We start from the raw sequence: 21,084 nt of genomic DNA, 5'->3' as shown, positions 1-21,084 counted from the left end.
TGGTCAGTCTCCATTCAGGACATCCCTGAAAATAACACTTAAGTGCTCTTTCTCTTTCGTTCTTCCAGATATATGCTTGAGCTTTAAATATTTTGAATATAAAAAAATTTTTCCTGGCTGAGGTCTTAAGGCTATAGACAAACCATAAAAAGATTTGAAAGAATCAGATGTCAGAACAGATTACAACATACATAGCTCATTTTTAACTGATAGAGGAAACCCTTCTTGCCATGAAAAAAGCTTAGCAATGTGATAAAAAGAGTGAAAAGGGCTTTACTATTTAGTTTACTTTATTACATACATACATTAAAATATGCAGCTGAAATCACTTAAATCGCTTTAAAATAATCACTTTATTGCCCTGATTTCCTACAGAATATCTGTTGTGCAACCCCTCTCTTTTGTTCTTCTACACGTAGGCCTGAGTCAACTGCCTACTGAATTTAGTAAAAAATTAATCATGCTTTTCAGCAGGCTGTTGGGTCTATGCCGGTCTCTTACTATTAGTTACATCCTTTCTGTAGCTGTTTCTTCTTTTAGTGTTTAGAATCATAGATTCTAATTCTAATCTAATAGATTCTAATATCTGTTTCTTCTCTTAGTGTTTGTCACTCAGAAAATATGCAACTGAATATAAGATGACTATAAGAATGACTTTTTTTTAGAAGGCTGTTGCACTGTAATTTGAAAAATATTAAAAACTAATAATAGTTTTGCATACCATTAGCAGAATAAAAAGATAAAATCTTTACAGTTGTTATTTATATGCCTATTCTTTTTTTTTTTTTAATAGAAAAGTTACTGCTGCTTGCTACATTTTTTTTCTGATAAAATATTCATAACAATGAGGTGGAAAAGAACTCAATTATGCATAGTACAAAATTTTACCATGCAACTTGGTGTTGAACAAAGATCTCAACTTATCAGATGTCTACAGTTTTAAAATTGGCCTTATGAATCACATGAACATAGCTGAAGAAAACTGACAATCTACGCTGACATTTTATACTCAGCACAAGAGCATAAGCAGATGTTATGTCCATAAGCAGACCCACTCACTTTGGAAGCAAACAAACAAACAAAAAAGCATGTGGAATTTTAGGATTATCAGGGAAAATAAATTCAAAGAGCAACAAAAATAAAGTCATAATGATTATTATCTAGAGTTTTAGTACCCTGTGCAGTTCCTGTCCTCCCTCTTCCCTCATCTTCTATTCCCTTTATGCAGTAGGATTGAAAATGATACAGAGAAGGGCAAAAAGAGTGTTCAAAGGTATGGAGCAGTCACCTTGCACACGCTGATGAAACAGGTGAAGTTTCCATAGGATTGAATAGATACCACCAAAGAATTTAGGGTGTGTGTCCCATTTGTAGCCTTCGGCTCGGGAACATATCACTGTGGGCTAGGAAAATAATGTAAAAAATATCAGAGTAATTTTGTTTTGTCTTCTGTTATTGGCCACTACCTTAGGTAGGGCATTTGATCTCACCTGTAGTTGCATCCTTATGGTCTTTGTACTTAAAAACTGGCATACACCCTATGTAATTTACTAAATCAGCACCATCTGCTTTGCTAAAAAAAAAAAAAAAAAAAAAAGCCTGAATTGCCTGTGAAAATATCTTCAGAAACAGGCAGGAACAGTATGGAAAAAGGACAGTCTTTTTTGCAGCTGATTGCAACCAAGTTTCAAGCACTTGTCAGCATCACATAGCAAGCACAAGACCTTAACAAGGGAAGGTCATTCACAGAACAGCGTGTCTATTTAAATATTTAAAAAAAAAAAAAAAAAAAAAAAAATATGAAAAATACTAGCTATCTGGATGTTAAATAATATTCATGAGAAATACTATGATATAGCCTACAATATTTTCTACAGTGTGTGCAAAAACCCTCGTTGTTATTGGTACAAGTCTACTTTAGATGTCCTGGAACAAAAGATCCCATGAGTTAAGACTAGTTTCATGGCTTTCCTGAACCAATGGTAGGAAAACACGTAGATCAATGGATTGCAGGCAGAATTAAAGTAAGCAAACCAAATTAGGATGTCAAACAGAACTGGGGGAGTAATGAAATCCAGAAGACTGTCTACCATGGTGTCAATAGTAAAGGGCAGCCAGCACAGCAGGTAGATTCCTACAGCTACCCCAAGAGTCTTTGCTGCTTTCCTTTCACTCTTGGATGCTCCTACGTGTAGCTGAGACTCAAAACCTTTCTTCATGTTGCTTATCAACCTGGCTTGCTTGTTCGCAACAGTAAATATTTTTACATACAAAACTATCATTACGAAGCAAGGGAAGAAGAATACTGGGAAGTTCAGCCACCCCCAGAGCTTGTTGAACAGCAGCTGGCAGCTACCAACACAGGGTTTATCTTGCAAAAAATGGCCCAGCCCTTCTGCAATGGCTTTAGTGTACAGGAAGACAGAGGTGTAGACCATAGGGACTGCCCACCCCACCCCAATGTACATACAGGCCACTCTTACAGTGAACTTGGTGGGGTAGAGCAAAGGGTCACAGATTGCACAATGCCGATCAATGGAAATGAAACAGAGGTGAAATATGGAGGTGAGGCAGAAGAGCGTGTCCAGAAAGGTGTGCAGCCTACAGAAGTCATCTCCAAAATACCAGCAACTGTCTACAGACTGGATAGTGCTGAAGGGCAGCACGGTCAGCCCCAGAAGCAGGTCGGCAAGGGCGAGGGACAGGAGCAAGAAGTTGGTGGGGGTGTGCAAGACTTTGAAATGGGAAACTACGATGATGACAAGTAGGTTCCCAAGCACCGTGATCAACGTGCCCAAGGCACAGGTCAGATAAATGGCCAGCTGGACCCCAAAGGGATGCAAGGTCTTGTAGCAGGAGCCGTTCACCTCATAGCACAAGGCAATGAGCAACCCCTCCTCAGCACCAGGGCCCTGGGCTGAGCTCATGGCACTCCCGGTGCCTTCCCCAGCTTTGCCACAGGCCTGGAAAAGGAGTTGGCTTCCAGCAGAGGTGCCAAATGACTACCTGCAAAAAAAATTGATAAAAATGCAGGTTAGAGGGAGAGATGCCTTTTAATCAAATCCTTTTATTAAAGCTACTGGACCATTTCCATATTTTGAGAAAAAATAAAAAATAAAAAAAAAGCTTGTTTTATCTGTTTTGTATCTCTGTTGAAGCTTCAGATCAGTGTGTTCAATTTTGGTGGCATCATTTTTCTGTATTTTTGGCTTGATTTTCTTCCATCCGATAGTAGTAGTGCAGGCAATGCAGCAAATCCAGAGGTGTGTGAGTAATCAATAAGTAAAGAGAAGTTCTGCCTTAGAAGGAAAAATACTGCGGAATAACAGGCATTGCAAACCAAAGCTTATGAGGCATTTTAAAGCTAAGTTTAATATAATAGCACACTGATTCTTGTGAATTTCCCTGGAAGTTAAGTTCCAACTTAGTTACAAATCTTTTTATTAAGTCAAAGTTGTGAAGTGGTTATTACAAAATAAGCAATATTTGATTGCAAAGGAAAAAGCTCTCAGAGCAAGTTGCTCGTGTTATAGTGTCTTAGCTATGGGTATATCCACTGAGGTGACAAAAAATATTCAGCAAGGCAAAGAGAAATATTGTTATATGCCTTAAAGATTACCACTGCTTTTTACTTATGACATTGCTATTTAAGTTTTATGTTTAAGTTATGTAAGTTTTAAATAGAGCTGTAAGAAATATAAGACATTAGTGGATTATAATGGATTATTCTGGTAGTCTTTTAATAAATCAGATAACTGAAAGGTATGATTTTTAACAGTAAGACAGCTGCAGTTAAATACATTACATTTTTCAGTATGTTTTTTTTTTTTTTTTCCTTGAAATGACTGGTATAATAGCTGCATATTAGCCTCACTCTTACCATCCTTCCTAGCAGCAACAAAGCTTTTTAATCAGGAATACTTACAGTACAAAATCTCTTTTTGTGTTATAGGTGCTGTGCTGCAGTGTACTCAAATCCTCCTCTAAGTACACGTCTATTGTCTGAGTGGAAAGCGTGAGATCAGTCGACAGCTTATATAAACCAGATGGGGAAGAGTGTCTCTATAGATGACTAATATACCTCAGGGGCAGAGAGACTTGTGTATTTGGCAAAAATTGCTATTTTCTAAAAAGCAGTTCAAATGCATGCTCAGCTGCTGCTGAATCTCTGACTATTTATCTCAAGGTTTGTCTGTGAATTTTCTTTCTTAGGATGTCCCTGCAAGAAGATGCGGCTAACACCAGCATACCGTGGGGCATCGCTGACCTTCACCCCATGGAAACCTCCCTGGCTAGCCTGGACATTAAAAATCCCAGTGCCAAAAGGTGTAAATTGGGCATAGTTCAATATAGCACTGTGCTTAGTTGGAGACTGGCCATTTAACTTTGAAGAGATGTGTTTCTCCTTTTTTATTTGCCCGTTTTAATAAATGAGCATTTATGATAAGACTGTCAGAGGCTTTTGGATAGCTTTTGACACTAACAATAGCTTTTTTGTCCTGGGTGCTCTGACATCCTCATTGGTTTTCATTCTTCCTGTATTATATATGTAATAGAATATCATTCTCACTCAAACATTTTGTCATTCAAATTTGAAGTACAATTGTGACCTTGTCAAAATACTTACTCCCTCTAGCTAGCTAACCATCATGATGCTTCCGAAGTGATTATCATCACCCTGAAATAGATGAGCATGTAACGAGAGAATCTCAGCTTGCCGTTCCTGCACACATTATTTGTTTGAATTGCTTTGCGTTTTCATTTGAATTGCTTTGCATTTTCCCCCTCTCTTTTCATGTCGTCATGTGAAAAGAGATGAGTTCGTGATTAAGAGAAGCCTCAGATGGTGAAAATGTAGGTCTTCACAGCTTGGAACAGGAAGAGCTTTTTAACTTGTATCAGCTCTGAAAGAATGCTATCATAAAATGAAAAACAGCAATCATTCTCAAGATGTCCTTTCCCTTTCCTCTTTCAGACAAAATTTCTGGATATAATCTCAAACTGAATTCTTATCGAATGTACTACACAACCTAGTAATCAGCAGGAAAACACAAAAAAATATGAAAGGAAAAGTGTACTGTTTGATATGATTCAATCTCCTGCAGTGAAGACATGCATAGACAACTACTTTTTTATTGAAACTGCTGTGCATAACCTCTAAGATCTCAGTTCCTCCAGGTAACCTCAAAGTCTGCACTCCTTAAAATAGGACAAGGCAGTTTTAAATGTTTACAGACTTTCTAGGATAGCCTTCACCAATGCCCTTTTGCCGTAAATATTTTTGCTCACAGCTTCAGAAAGAGTCAGTCTGTGATCCTTAAATAGAATATAATACAACGAGAAGGCGATGGGCTTACTGCAATGGCCTCCATTGAGCTAGTGAACCTAAAACTCCAATCTTCTAGCTATAACAGCTCTCCTTCATCATGGTGAGCAGTGGTCATCCCTGAAGAAGTCAGCATATCATATATGAGTGTTTTACCATTACTGCAGATTTTTGGTAAGTGTAGGAATGTATTTAGTGTAAATACTCGCCCAGTCCAGTTTAAAATCCTGCTAAGGTGCCATTCCCTGCAGACAGGGGTCTCCACTGGGTACTGCATGTACTTTTTCTTCATTTTTCTTATACAAATACCAGCATTTGGTCTTCAGTTTTGTAACAATGGAAAATTCTTGTCCACAGCCCTGACAAGAAATTGTTCCACCTGCTGCATACGGTTTTATGTTATTTTTGCTTTTATGCTGTTTTGCTCTTGGTTATACTGGTCCATGTTCTGTCCATTCAAGTGCTCATGTAGAACACACCAGCAGTTTCAGAAATGGAACCTCTGTGATTTAACTGTGACATCTTCAAATGTATTACACATGGAAGTGAAGATAGAGGGAGAAGTCACTGGCATCTGTAACATCTTTGTCCAAATTAGTCAGTAAAAGGGTTAAAACCAAAGAGATTTTGGATTAGAGAAAGAATAATAATAATAAAAGTTACTTTAGTTGAGGAAGTTAATAAACAAAAAGTGAATATCTTTTAATATTTTATCTGTTTTCTTTGAAATGAACAACTCATATATTTGTTTTATTCGTGGATTGTCTTAACCCAAAATATATTGTTTTCTTCCGGTTTATTGATCTTGTTATTCTTTTATTGCCTCCTTTTCTCTTTTTGCCAGATTTGAAATGAAAAAACATCATAATAAATTTTAAAAAGTCCATTAAAAAGTTCATCATCTTCAAATACTTCCTCTCATCATTTTTTTCTCCCCAAGCATTTTTGCTGAATGTGATGCCAAAGCACAATTTGAGTGAACTTTGTATTTTGGAATGGACAGAGGAAGTGCAAAAGATATGATAGAACAACGTCAAGGCCAGGTTGGATGGGGCATTGAGCTACCTGGTCTGTTGGGAGGTGTCCCTGCCCATGGCAGGGTGGTTGGAACTGGATGGGCTTTAAGGTCCCTTCCAGTCCAAACCATTCTGATTCTGTGATTCTGTGAAAAAAAAAAAAAGTCAAAATACTCACTTGACCAACTGAAAAAAGTTGTATGTGACATACTCTAGTTGAATAGTTCTCTGAAGAATTCATTAATAACAGGTCTTAAAGGTAGTCCCAGGACTGCAAAAGAGGACCGCAGGTACGACTGTTATAGCTCTTCCCCAGAGCTCCTAATTCCCTTTGCTGTAGTTTGCAGTGAACAAAACACATTTCAGTTGGGAATAATCTAACCAAAACCTCTAATATGCTAATAGATCCTCTAATTCACATTTTAGAAGAAAAACTAGAAACTTTAGATATCTGAAGCTGTCAAAAATGGAAGAGAGAAGGGGAAATGAGGTACTGTACTGCAAAGTACCTGCAGAACAAAATGAAGAATTAATACTGAGATACAAAGCATCAAGAGCCCAGCCTGTGAAAAGCATCAAATGGCTTTCAAGTTTGTGGATGTGGCCCATGCAAAGCTGCCTTTTTGTTGGACAATTTTTTAGTGGCACAAAGTCAGCAGAGGTGACCAAACTCCTGTGGGCATGGGCAGCTCCTACAGCACCGGGTCGAGCAAGGAGCAGGAGAACACGTGGCAGGTTGAAGAAAACTTCCCCATCTCCTGTCTGCCCTTGGTTCAGGGCCTCTGCACGGCTCTGGCCTGCAGCCAGACCGCTGATCCCAGACCGGGCTGATATCGCTCGCTTCCTGCAATTTCCACCAAAGGAAGCAGAAGTGGCCAATATAATTACACACGATTTCTTCCTTGTTAGTGCATTGTGCAAGGCTATGGGGATGTTCTGGTCACGTACTGCTCCCTGGGCATCAAGCATCACTTTCATACCCTTCAGAAAAAACGTTTTCTTCGTGGCTGACCTGGTAAGGCCACAATGTTGGTAGTTTTACTTGAATGAGATATTGTTTCCTGATAAATTGTCACAATGAGGAAAAAAAAAAACTCAACACTTTTCTGCCCACGATAACAATAGAAATGCCAGGTGTGCTGGATTGTTGGGGTCTTGCTTCCCCAAATAGAAGCATTCTCTTTTGATACCTACCCAACAGAGCAGCTGCATGACAGACACCTCACCATCACTTCGGTGTCCCAGCTGTGGGTAACAGGCACAGTGGGAAGACGGAATTGAAGTTTTGCCTATGAAACCTTTGACAAATATGACCCCATCACAAAGAGATTATTATTATTATTAGTAGTAGTAGTAGTAGTAGTAGTAGTAGTAGATTTACTCCCTTTTTTTAAAGTACTTCCTTTGTTTTAAGTTTAACCTGTATTTCCTCTGGGTAAATGTGCCCACCTTCATAGATAAAGAATTTGATGAACAGCTATTTTTATTAGTGAGGGAATGCACATGGAGAGAGGCAATTGTTCAGATACAAGAACATCATACCCTAAATCAACCCCGATTTACAATATTTTTCAGTTACAGATTGAAAAATTGCATTTATAAAAAAAAAAGCTGAGGTTATTTTACTAGTGCTTGTAATACAATGTCTGCAGTCCTGTGACTAGATAAGGACTGTGGATTATGTTCATCTGGAAAAAGTGTTTTGGCTCCACTCTGCACCCCTTGCTCATTCGGAAAGTTTGACTAAGAGATCAGCATGACTTGGTTGCTAATTTTCAGGCAGTGGTATCTAAATAATTACCTCATGCAGCTTAAACTTGAGAGTTCACACTGGCCCTTGGGCACAATGGTTCCTCAGTGTCATGCCACATAGCTTGTTTCTCTGTGCACACAGGAGATAATCTGTTTAATGTATCCTGTCTTTTTGTCAGTATGCTGGGTCATTTCCTAGCATCCAGACACGCTTCCTAGGATATTGTACTATCTTGCTGACTATAAGTCCACCCACAGGATACTTGATATTTTATCTGACAATATATGCAAGTATTGTAAAAGAATAAAAAGATAAAAAGAATAAAAAATAAAAGAACCTATTTAAATATTTTCAAAGTTTTCTGAAAGTAATCCCAGGAGCTGCTAATTCATCTATAAAGGGTGTGACCTGGTAACCAAGTTTTTACAGTGAGGCAGCAGAGAGAAAACTGTGAACAGATGAGTCTGAATATTGACAATTAACCTGCCATGACAATTTTCGAAGATTTGTTGAAAAAAAAAAAAGGAGAAAAAAAAACACACATAAATGATGTAGGCAAAACTGAAATAATGCAGCCAGGAGGCGGCATTGCACAAATACTTAGGTGCTGAGAAGTTAATAAAAAGATGGACTGCTGTAAGAAAGGCAGCTAACAAAAAAGACAAGTATCCTGTGAGTACAGGTGGTGTTTCTCTTTGTTCTGTTTGTCAGAGGAAACGTGTTTCTCGCATCTGATTATGATCTGATTATGATTCGTGGAGAATTTTTGTAATTTTTCTGGAATGTTTTCTTGCTGCAGAAAATGTATGGGTTTATACTTCTATCATCATTGTGCCTGGAAAAGATTAAGCAAGGGGAGAAGCCAGCACTCTGCAGAATTTGTCAAGTATGAGAGAAACACAGAAGCTACTGCAGGCAATGGATGCCATATATTCTCCAATAATGTCAGTATTTAACTCAGAAAACCATGCTAAAGCCAAACAAGAATAGAACTGACTAGCTATCTAAGAAAATTACTTCTATGATAGGCATGGTCATTCTGGTGATGTAATGCAACTGGTTGAGCAAGGTATAATTATGGTCAGGAGAGAGAAATTGGACAGAAAGGAGAGGTGCTACACACAGCTGCACCACAAGACGTTGCAGAAGAGACCGTGAAAGTACCAGCATGATTTGGTAGACCTGGCTGTACCTGGCTGGGCATAATGTGACTGTCAGAAAAAGGCGGGTATGGCCACAAAGCAGACCAGAAACTTAGAAATTAGTGGGAGTGTGGGTTGCTGGAAATGACGGCTGGAAGCAGCCACAGACGTATTTCCCCGAATGTGTACAGGGCAGATCAACACACGTGCATGTATGCTGTAGCACAGGGGCAAAGCCCACACCTTGCATTTCTAGGCCCTAAAATGTTAATTGTATTTTCTCTTTCTAGGCCCTAAAATCTTAACAATGTCAAACCAGTGTCACCCAGTCTGTGAGCTCCAGATGGATGAAGTCATGATCCGGGAGTATGGAGAATTTGCTGAAGTAGTGCAACACAGCCAGTCCTGGGGAAGAAAAACAGATAAAACAAAATTGCTTAAACATTGAAGAACATGATCTGTTGGGGAAATTTGGGGTGAAAAAATGTTTCTGAGCACATGATCCTGTCTTTGGATCAAATCTTGCCTTTCTTGATTTATTTTACATACATCTGTATATCTTCAGAAGTATCTTAGGATCAGGTATAGAGACAAATGTGACAGACACAAACGCAGGCAGGCACATTCTGTCACTCGGCATCTGAATTGATGGACATAGACAAAATCTGTCTCTTAGCTCCGCCAGCATCAAGTACCTGCAGTGTACCTGAAGGTACACCTGCACCTGCAGGCTTCACCTTCCCTCTCCAGACTATGCCCCAGAGCACTCCAAGATATCAATAACAAAGGAAAAAGAGTGCCAGCTTAGTGGTCTACATAGCTCTTAATTGTAGAATGAAACTAATTTTACAGTAGTTATTATTTCAGAGTCCTGTGTTTTTTTTTTTTTGTTTGTTTGTTTTTTTTTCCCTACAGGGCTTTAGTTGCTTCCATACAACTAGAGACAAAGTATTCCATTTAACCTGTCTGTGCTTTATGTTCTCCGCAGCACTTCAAGCTTTATTTTTTTCTTCATGCCAGTGTAGTTTCCGTTAGAAAGATATCCTGATTCAGAGCGAGCCAGCAAAATGTGTTTAAATATCTGTTCTGTAATTAAAATCCAAAGTTTCTTTGGTGCTCTTTTTCTAATTATGGTATTTTGGAGGAAACATGCAATTAAAACACAACTGAAAACACTCCTTTCTCACAAGAATAACTGGAATGTTCTCAATTTATATATAGCCAAAAAGACTCATGGCTGTCTCTTGAGAACTTACACATCTTTTGTTATGTCAGTCTAATGCCTCATCAATGCTTTGTTGCTGCTTGCAGCCATGAAGACGGACACACAACCAATCCACTGGGAAGGTCATAGAATCAGAGAATCATTAAGGTTGGAAAAGACCTCCAAGTTCATCTGGTCCAACCATCCGCCTACCACCAATGTCATCCACTAAACCATGTCCCTAAGCACCACGTCCAACCTTTCCTTGAACACCCCCAGGCATGGTGACGCCACCACCTCCCTGAGCAACCCATTCCAATGCCTGACTGCTCTTTCTGAGAAGAAATGTCTCATTTCCAACCTCAACCTCCCCTGGCGCAACTTGGGGCCATTCCCTCTAGTCCTGTCACTAGTTACCAGTGAGACGAGGCCGACCCCCAGCTCCCCACACCTTCCTTTCAGGCAGTTGTAGAGAGCAATAAGGTCTCCCCTGGGCCTCCTCTTCTCCAGACTAAACAACCCCAGTTCCCTCAGCTGCTCCTCACAGGACTTGTGTTCCAGGCCCTTCACCAGCTTCGTAGCCCTTCTCTGGACACGCTCCAGGGCCTCAATGTCCTTCTTGTACTGAGGGACCCAAAACTGAACACAGCACTCGAGGTGCAGCCTCACCAGAGCTGAGTACAGGGGAACAATCACCTCCGTGGTCCTGCTGGACCATCAAAGGTGATTTGATTTGGTTATGCAAAAGGAAGAATAAATAAATTATTTTAATATATTCTGTTCACATCCGTACATGCCCCTTTGTCAGAAGTTTCATGGACCAGTTACTTTATTTTTTTCATTTACTTATTTTACTTTTTCATTTTCATAAAGCTGACTAAAGGATTTAGGGGTTGTTTTTTGTGTGTATGTGTGTGTGTAAAAAACACTATAACTTGGACACTGACTATTGAGCATTAATTTACCTAAAACTATATGACTTCTTTGGCATATTTTCATTTTTCTTACAAAAATTAATGTCTATAAACCAAAACCTTTAAATTAAATCTCAAAGATTCTACTTTGGAAATGTAACGGCAGTGTCTTTGGGGAATTGCCATTTGTCTGTCTTACGTTGTTGCTCACTTTCTTCACCTCCAGAACACACCTGCCTCCAGAACCACAGTTATATCTGCGACCCGATGCTAAAGACTTGCTAAGTGCTCTGCAGTACTAAGGTACAACAGAAAACCTTGACAGAAACCTTTAACAGAACCTTTAACTGAAAAAAAAAAAAAAAAAAAAAAAACAGAAACCTTAACAGAACCTTTAACAGAAAAAAGGGCAGACCTTGAAAAATAAATCAATCTATTTATAAGAAATTTTTCAGCTCATGTTTTTGCAACCCAAGTGTTTATTTATTTATTTATTTGCTTAACACTGCATAAATAATAACAAAACATAGATGTCGTATGTTGTCATTTTTTTTAGAGCTGCTCTTGCGTGTAGACTCCACAAGGGGGTAGAAAACCCTTTCACACAATTTAGGCTGTGACACAGAAGATCAAACCAAACAAAAAATCAAACAACAACAACAACAACAACAACAACAACAAAAGAAATGAACAAAAGCCAGTGAATTGAACTATTCTGACCACGGTCATGCACTGAAGCTAAGAATTGCCAGTTGATGAGTTGCAAACTATTTAAGTATAAAAATACAGCAATTATTTCAGTAAAAATCACCGAATTTGAAGATGTCTCTGAATGTTGCTGTTAGATGCCGAACAAGAGGGAGGCAGAGTCTGGATTAGCTGGCCTGGATGCTCTTAAGCTGCCCTGCATGTTCAACCTGGGATGTTCCAGAGAGGGAGAGGACCACTGGGGTGCTCTCAGACCGGGGTCCCCACCTGGATGTAGGAGCTTGAACTCCCTCCTGAATGACGGACTGCAAATATATCCTCCAAGGCAGTGTTAACTCTTGCTGGAATAACTCACAATAAAAAAGATACAAGAAGTCCTAAAGCTTCTGGTTGCTGCCCTGAGGGGAAGAACACAGCCTGGATTTGATATAGACTACAATTCATGCTAAAACATGAAAAAATAAATTAATGGGTGACCATGTGTTTCATAAAAAAAAGCTTACCATGATATTTAAAGAGGAGAAAACCTGAAGAGATCTGCAGTTTTTGCATCTGAATATAAATGTGTACCTCATTGAACTGACTGTGGTGAATGTTATAGCAAAAACCACAGACACTAATTCTGTGTGCCAGTAGGCATGGTCTGCAAAAACCACTTGTTACTCTGCTGCCCTAGGTTTCATGCAAAACAGTGCTTTGTTTAGCACCAGGTTTAGGACTTCTGTAAAGTTTAGGAGCAGGTGGAACAGCATGGCATCCTGCAAAGTCATCCAGGAACTAAGCCCAACCCTATGACAGATCTGCAAGACATTTTGGCCAGAAAAACTACTCTGGTAGGTCAGGTCCAGCTGCAGCCTGAAAGTTGTGTAGGAAGGCTGACTAAGCAGATACTCCTTTAACATCCAAGGGCACACACTGGATGATACAAGGATATGACACACTGAAGCCTCCCAGATAACTGCAAGTCATTCTCTGAGGATTTGCAGTCTGGAAGAAATTCTGTCTTTGTAGGAGATGTAATGTAATGGGCTGACTATGAATGATTTATACTATATGTTGATGAAGTCATTTAATCATTACTTACAATGTCTCTGACTGCATCATGTGTCACCAGCTAGGCATCTAATATGTAGGAGAATTTTCAGAAATGTTTTAATGTGGATCTAAAGACTTAATTAGACACCTAACTTAAACTTAACACATTTCTGTTGAAGTAGCAGGAGGGATTCAAACTCACTCTGCCAAATAGTGGAGTTCAGTGGTGATCACTGCTGGCAGCAAACATTGTGAAGACACTTAAAAAGGATCAGTAGTTGCTTTCAAGTCTAGTGTTACCTCACATGTTTTGTGGCATGACTCATATTCATTCATATTAATTCAGGGAGGTGGTGGAGTCACCGTCCCTGGGGGTGTTTAAGGAAAGGTTGGATGTGGTGCTTAGGGACGTGGTTTAGTGGGTGACGTTGTTGGTAGGGGGATGGTTGGACCTGATGACCTCGGAGGTCTTTTCCAACCTTATGACTCCTATTCTATTCTATTCTATTCTATTCTATTCTATTCTATTCTATTCTATTCTATTCTATTCTATTCTATTCTATTCTATTCTATTCTATTCTATTCTATTCTATTCTATTCTATTCTATTCTATTCTATTCTATTCTATGATTCTGTATCTGAATCATGACTTCACTGCTGGAAGGACATCAGAGACCTTCAGCATTTGTTAGCCTTCAGTATGAACCTCTCATGGACTTCCACCTGTGCTATGTGCAGGCATGCACTCCTATTTTTACACAAAGGCTGGTCTGATGGCACAGAAGTTTGTCTAAAGAAGCCACACTGAGCCACATGCGGGCATGACCTGGAACATGTGGCTGTGACACCAGCTCTGTAGTGTCCCCCGTTGCCTGGCATGGAGCTCCCTCTCCCTGCTGACATCAGCACACTGAGGACTTTCCGTATTGTCTCCAAACGCTGTGTATTTCATGGGGCTCAGCAGTAAGCTCTTGCATCTTCTGATAGCATCCTAGATGGTACCCTGGCCAGTAAGTTATCCCGTAAAATGTTTGCTCTACGCTTCACCAGAGCAGTCCCAGAGCTGGCCCTAAGGAAATCACTGCAGGAGCAAAATAAGATTAAGATGAGTCTAGACAAGCCTGAATGTCAGCACTGGGCTATGTTAAAGAGATCCAGCTTTCCAGAGCCATTGATCATAAGCAACCTGGGGCTCAGCATCCTTATTCTCCCTGGGTACCAATCACAGTGCCTCGCTGTTTCATCCAGAGGTTTGCATTGCCACCTGGACACCTGTCAAGCAATGACATGGGGCAGTGTCTTATCCAGCTTCTAGGTGCCTCAGTTCTTTCTGGCATTAAGTCCTACTCTGTTCCCAGCTCTAACTGTTCAGCTAGTGCACAGAGAGCATTTGTATTATCTGTAAAGCCTTGGGGGCTACGTTTATTATTAGGGAAAGTGAGAGCCTTACACTCCACCCCAGACAAGACTGTGACCTTCCATCTCCTTGCTGTCTCCAATGTTTTGTGGTGGGGGTGAAACTGGGGTTTTCCAGATCCAAAACAGAATGTCTTCAGCAAAGAAAATGAACAGCCATTGCTGCTATGCCATACCAATACAGCTACGATAAACCAACAAGGGATTAAATACGGGAGTGGCTTTTTGGTAGTCCAACTTTAATAAAAGTACGGTATGCACTGTATGCATATTGTGAAAGGTAAGATGGAGGAAATGTGCACAGTAAAGGGACTGCAGTAGCTGTGTTCAATAATGACAACTCAGCCTACCTTGCTCCCAGCATGTGTTTGATGTGAACTCTGGCAGTAACTCCTTACTAACTTCAGAGGGAGCTTAGCATGGCAAAGACCTAGCTAGAGGCTCCACTTCAGTGCTCAGGTTTGCTGGAGGGGATCTGGGGTGAGCTATAAGAAAGGATATTTTATAGCATCTGGAGCCTGACATCAAAACGAAGAAAGCACAAGCATGTACATACAAGTGTGCGTAGCACTCTCATTCCTGGGTATCCACACACTGAGGATAAGGGCTGCAAACCTGATTCTACTGATTACAGGGGAAAAGAGCAACTTTAAGCCAAAATTATTCCAAAATTATATCTGCTTGGGAATAACAGCAGACTCTATACATCTATATATTAACACCCCAGTCACAAAAGGATGGCAAATACTATCACCATGCTAATGTGGAATGTATTCAGTTTAGGAGATTATTGATGATGAATCTCAAGAAAGATTTGCTGTATTCAAACATAATTAGGTGTCGTATTGAGTTTATGGACTGCATACTTCTGGAAATAACAAAACCATGCATGCGGCGATTCTAGAACAACTTAACTTCGCAAACACTACCAAGGCAGCAAGAGTCAGCACAGGTGGTAATTAAATATCAAAACATAGAGAGTCTGATTTTATTAAGGAAATAGTCATTGAGATAATTTTACAGTACTGTCCTGCAAAATTCAAATTGTATGTTTCGGACTGGTTACTGAAACATGAATACCCAGTAATCCACTGTTTCTTCTTCACCTTTAGATCTACTGTCAGCTGTAGAATCTACTAGTGTGACTGATCCTCAGATACAAGTTTTGCTGTTCGGAAGTGTGAGTTGAATATTTTACCTGTTACAATATATTTAAATGCTTTCCGAAACCATGGATAGAAAAAGCCGTATATTAATGGATTGCAGAGAGAATTTAAATAACCAAGCCAGGATAGAGCATCAAACAAAGGTACAGGAGTAGAGAAGTTTAAAAATGGATCAATTAAAATTGCAAAAAAACAAGGAAACCAGCATATTAAGAAACCCAGCATAACTACACTCAAAGTCTTGGCAGCTTTCCTGTCTTTACTCTTAGAAAGCTCATTTTCCATATCACTTTTTGTGTGCTTGTGTGTTTGGCTCAACTCACATATGTGCTTTTGGGAGACTACAAAAATTTTAACATAGATCCCTATCATAATACAAGCAGGAGCAAATAGACCAACCGTAAATAAAACAGCCCCCCACACTTTGTTGAACACAACAGGGCACAAGCTCGAGCATTTGACCAAATTTTCATAGCCCTCAATTCCAGAAGCATAAGCTTCTGAGAAAACAATACCAAAAGCAAATGCCGCCGGTGCTGACCAGCACACTGCTATTATTTGTTTTATGGCATTCATGGTCATCAGATAGGCATAATGCAGAGGGTGGCAAATTGCGTAAAAGCGATCCACAGCAATAGAACAAAGGTGGAAAATGGAAACTAAGCAGAGCATCAGGTCAAAACTGTAATGAACTTTGCAGAACGTCATCCCAAAATACCAGCAGTTCTCCACAGACCTCACCATGCTGTAGGGCATAATGGCAAAGCCCAGTAGGAAATCTGTGGCTGCCATGGATAGGATGAGAAAATTGGTCGGGGATTGAAGCTGTTTGAAATAGGAGATGGAAACAATTATGGCCAGATTCCCTGAGATGGTGAGAAGGAAGGCTGCAGTCATGAAGAGATACAATACCCCTCGTGCTCCGGGTGACCTGGAGCTGTCAGGACAGGACCTGTTTCCAAACTCAGAGCAATCAGTCAAATCTGTCGAGGTATTCACGGAAAGCATAATCAATCCTTGATCAGATTTTTCTGTTGGATATGCAGACATGTATGTGGATATAATTTTCATGAGTTTCCAGAAGATTCCAAGTCCTAAACTGGAAGACAAGACAAAGTTAGTCAAGAGCATGAATTAAATTACTGAGGAAAATGAAGTAATTCAGAGACGAACTTTCTCTTGGCTTAAATAGAGATGAACTGCAGCCCGTTATTCTTCTGAAATAGTACATGATAACTGGAAGCTATTAAAAATTCATTGCAAATAACGTTTAAAACAAGGCAGTTGAAAGTAAACTTAATTACATTTTAAATTAAATAAACTACATGATAACATCAATTTTATTTAATGCATTCTGTTTTATCTAGAGTATTTTGTAAAATATTGTGATTGCATTATATATAGATGTTAATATCCATCATTTTAGAGTATTAGAAGGAAAAAATACACAGACAAAGACACCCCACAAGTTCACTTCAGTCTGCAAACACCGTACAGGAATTGTCTCTTCAGTCCTAGAACACTGGTGTTTTCTAAAAGAGAAGTGTTTTGCCAGCTCACGTATCTCAGCTTTCCTTGAGGTTTCAGTTAGTGAGCTATATACCTAAATGCGCATCTTATGAGTCACAAATCAGCTGCCCAAATCCCCCTTTTCCAAATTATTTATGGTGCTAAATTCACTTTTTGTGGATCATAACATACTAGCAATGAACATATCTGGTGGAAATTAGTTGTAACACGTTTTGCATAATTATCATTCCACTAGCTGAAAGGGTTAAATCTTGTCTCCTATAGTAGACTGTGGTCAAGCTGCAGTAGCTATAAGTGAATGCACTAGTGATTATTTTAGAGTAAAAAATTCCCTTAATTTGTCTGCAGAGAACCAGACCCATTTCTTCCACATATATTCCTATTTTGGACTCGGAAGGAATCAATTCAGAAAGAACTCAGGAAGCATCTTAGTCCACTGAATTTTCCAACAGGTATCATCCTCAAATGAAGAAAATACAGAAACAGAGCATCAAAATATTAAAAATAATGCTTGTCAGTCAGTTTTATAGGCTAATCCTACCTGCATCTGTTGTAGTAGTATCATCAATAGATTTTTTTAAGTAGACATTTTCCTGTTTTGTTATCATCCAGCAATATTGCAGTATCTTTAAAAGGCATACCCTCTTTAAAACTTGGCTTGGATTAATGAAATGTGGAAAAATATTTTTCTTTTATGGCATTACACTTAATTCCCAGTAGTTTTTAAGAAAAAAAAAAAAAAGTATAATTTAGGGATTTACACAGACAGGAGATAAACAAAGTATCTGTATTCCCAAGACCATTATTTTTGTTTTCTCTATTAATTCCTTTACCCTCATGTATAATTTAGCTATTTTGGTGACTTAAGATAGCTATAAGTCATATCAAAAACAGTCTTTGAAAAGAGAGGCTAAAGGTAGAGGTGAAGGGAAGATGCTAACTTTTTTCTTTATTGTAGCAGATGATGCATTCTAACTTGCACAGTTTTGAACAATTACAACTTTTAATGAAATTTTGAAATGAAATATTTAATAAACATATGATTACCATCTTTTAATTTAATGGGACACAACAGCACTTTCTCTCATGCTGGTTGTAGCCACAGCTTTTGTATGATGTACAAAAAACTTTCCCTATACTTTAGTGAACAATAAAGATGGATCAAAAGAAGTGTAATTTTAGAGCAATCTATCACCCGTTATTGGACAATCTATTATTTCTAAATAAATAAATAAATAAACAAACCACATGAAAGGCAGTATATATTTTCTTACAAGAAAAGACAAAATTAACTCACTATTGATGTGAATAAATTGAGTCCTCTGAGATCAGAGGTGGATATTCAGATATTAATGCTGACCCTTGTGCATATATAAGGAGATGCATTACAAGTCCAAATATAAATGTTTGCTATTCAGCATAGCAGAGGATGTATTCTTATTGAATGAGAAATACAGTATGCCATGAAAACTTTGCAGAAGATAATAATTGTTTTTAAAATTAAATAAGGGAAATGTAAAAACATTTAATGGAGTCTACCTTTATGACAGTCATTTTAAAGGCAAATGAGGGAACTTTCTACTGGAAATAAAATACAAATCTCTGGGATTATCTACAGCAGAATAATTTATTGACTCAAAAAAATAGTAAAACTGTCATGGTGTACCATAGAAATATCCTTGAGATCTGTCAGCATTTTTGTGACAAGCATGCCTAGAAACCTTTTTTTTTTTTTTAACTAACCAAGTGAGAGATATGCAAGCTTCACACAGACGATCCTTAATTGAAAGAAGTGACTAAAATATAAACCTGCGCAGAAATCTGTGCAGACCAAATTGTATTAGATTTCAAACAAATAGCTGTTGAAAGAGGCTACACGTCAAAGAGCACTACCTTCAGACAGCAGTGTCCCATGCAACTCACAACTGGTCCTCTTTTCAGCATGGTGCAGCACACAGTGATGAGCAGCTTGACACCTTTCAGAAATGAAATGTTTAACAGCTAACAGATTTACAGGAACTGAAATCTTTATGAGAAAAGATCTATAACTGGGTTAAGGGAAGGCTGCTGAAAGGACCTTAGAAATTGTCTTTGAGAATTAGTTACACCAGGTACTGCTGTATGGGCAGTGTGGTGAGAAAGCTGTGTTTTGCTTGTTAATAGTTTGGTTTTATTATAGCCCATGTGTTTACTTCATGTTGTCCTTTGTTATTTCCATGTTGTTCGTAAGTACTGGTTGGAGAGAACTATTTGATTACTAACATGAAATATGGTTCCAATAATGCATTGTGGAGATGAACCTCTTTTATTCCCCTGAAGTGGCTTCAGTAAAGCAGAAATCACAGCAATGCAGCATAAAGGATGTTCAAATTTTCTCAAAGAATTGTTTTCTCCTGCTGGTAACAGAGGAAGTCCAAAGAGTGTAAGTCACACAACACCCTGTATTCAGTGATATCTTTTTAACTAACAGGTAGATATCTTTTGGTCAGTATGCTGTGATTGTAATGTTAGGGAGACTAACTTTCCCTATAACTATGGGAAATAAGAAGACTGGACATCTAGGAGTCGGTTGTGGAGTTCCCACTTAACTGTGGATTGTGTGTTTTAGGAAATGAATTTGTTTTACAAAGGCTGTTGCATGGACATCACAGAAATATTTTCAGTTACCTATATGCTATGCTGGATTTAACATGGCAGCATTAAGGTGAAAGATCTATTAAAAAAAAAAAAAACTACGAAGAAGGAAATTTATTTTTGTTGGAAAAATCTAGTTATGCAAGACTAAATAACACTATGCAAAACTTAGTAAATATTATAAGAATTCAACTTAATAGAATCACAGGACTGCAGAATGGTTGGCATTGGAAGGGATCTCTGAAGGTCGTCTTGTCCAACTGCCCTGCTCTAGCAGTGCCACCTATAGCCTGTTGATCAGGACTATGTTCAGATGGACTTTGAATATCTCTAAGGATGAATCTGCAATATTCTCCCCTACCTCTCTGGGAAATCTGTGTCACTGCCTAGTCACCCTCACAGTTAAAAAGTGTTTCCTGATGTTCAGATGGAACCTCTTGTGTTTCAGTTTGTGCCTATTGCCTCATGCTCCAGTCCCTTAGTCATTTTCATGGCCTTTCATTGGACTTTCTCCAGTATGTACATGTCTGTCTTTTACAGAGGATTCCTGAACTGGACCCAGGTGTGTCTTCACCAGTGCCCAGTACAAGGGAAGGATCACCACCCACCACCTGCTGCAATATTTTGCCTAATGCAGTCCAGCATACCATTGGCCTTCTTTGTGTCAAGAGCATGCTTCTAGCTCATATTCAACTTGGTGTCCACCAAGAGCCCCAGATCCTTTTCTGTCAGGCTCCTTTTCAGCTGGGTATCTCCCAACATGTGCTGGTGCCTGGGGTTGTTCCTCCTCAGGTGCAGGACTTTGCACTTCTTCCTTGCTGAACTTTATGAAGTTCCTGTCAGCCCATTTCTCCAGACTGTGACGGTCCCTCTGGATGCCAGCATGATCCCTCTTCTATCAACAGCTCCTCACAGTTTTGTGTCATCTGCAAACTTGATGAGGGTACACCCTAACCCATCACCCAGATCATTAATGAAGATGTGGAACAGGACTGGGCCCAATATTGATCCCAGGTGTAGCCTTTGCACCGCTGATCATCACCCTTTGGGCTCAGCCATTCACCCAGTTTTCAATCTGATCTTTCAGTCAACTCAATCTGCTCCTCCAGTCCATACCTCTGCAGCTTGTCTATGAGGAACTAATGAGAGACAGTGTCAAAAACCTTACTGAAATCAAGGTAGACAATATCTAGTGCTCTTCCCTCATCTACCAGGCTAGTCACTCCATCATAGAAGGTTA

The 21,084-nt window shown here is 39.1% G+C and overlaps 2 protein-coding genes across 2 annotated transcripts; both read right to left on the bottom strand.

Moving 5' to 3' along the window:
• Positions 1-1,898: 1,898 nt before the first annotated feature.
• Positions 1,899-2,927, bottom strand: LOC106032417 (trace amine-associated receptor 5). Its single transcript, XM_013175354.3, has one exon. The coding sequence runs from the start codon at positions 2,925-2,927 to the stop codon at positions 1,899-1,901; it is 1,029 nt and encodes a 342-aa protein (XP_013030808.3).
• An 11,976-nt stretch (positions 2,928-14,903) lies between these two features.
• On the bottom strand, positions 14,904-17,642 carry TAAR2 (trace amine associated receptor 2). Its single transcript, XM_013175370.3, has one exon. It carries the CDS (start codon positions 16,809-16,811, stop codon positions 15,651-15,653), a length of 1,161 nt encoding a protein of 386 aa, XP_013030824.3. The 5' UTR covers positions 16,812-17,642; the 3' UTR covers positions 14,904-15,650.
• Positions 17,643-21,084: the final 3,442 nt, after the last annotated feature.

Source organism: Anser cygnoides, chromosome 3 (genome assembly GCF_040182565.1).
Source record: "Anser cygnoides isolate HZ-2024a breed goose chromosome 3, Taihu_goose_T2T_genome, whole genome shotgun sequence".
Taxonomy (NCBI): domain Eukaryota; kingdom Metazoa; phylum Chordata; class Aves; order Anseriformes; family Anatidae; genus Anser; species Anser cygnoides.
Note: the sequence above shows the minus strand (reverse complement) of the source record. Positions and strands in the feature narration are given on the sequence as shown.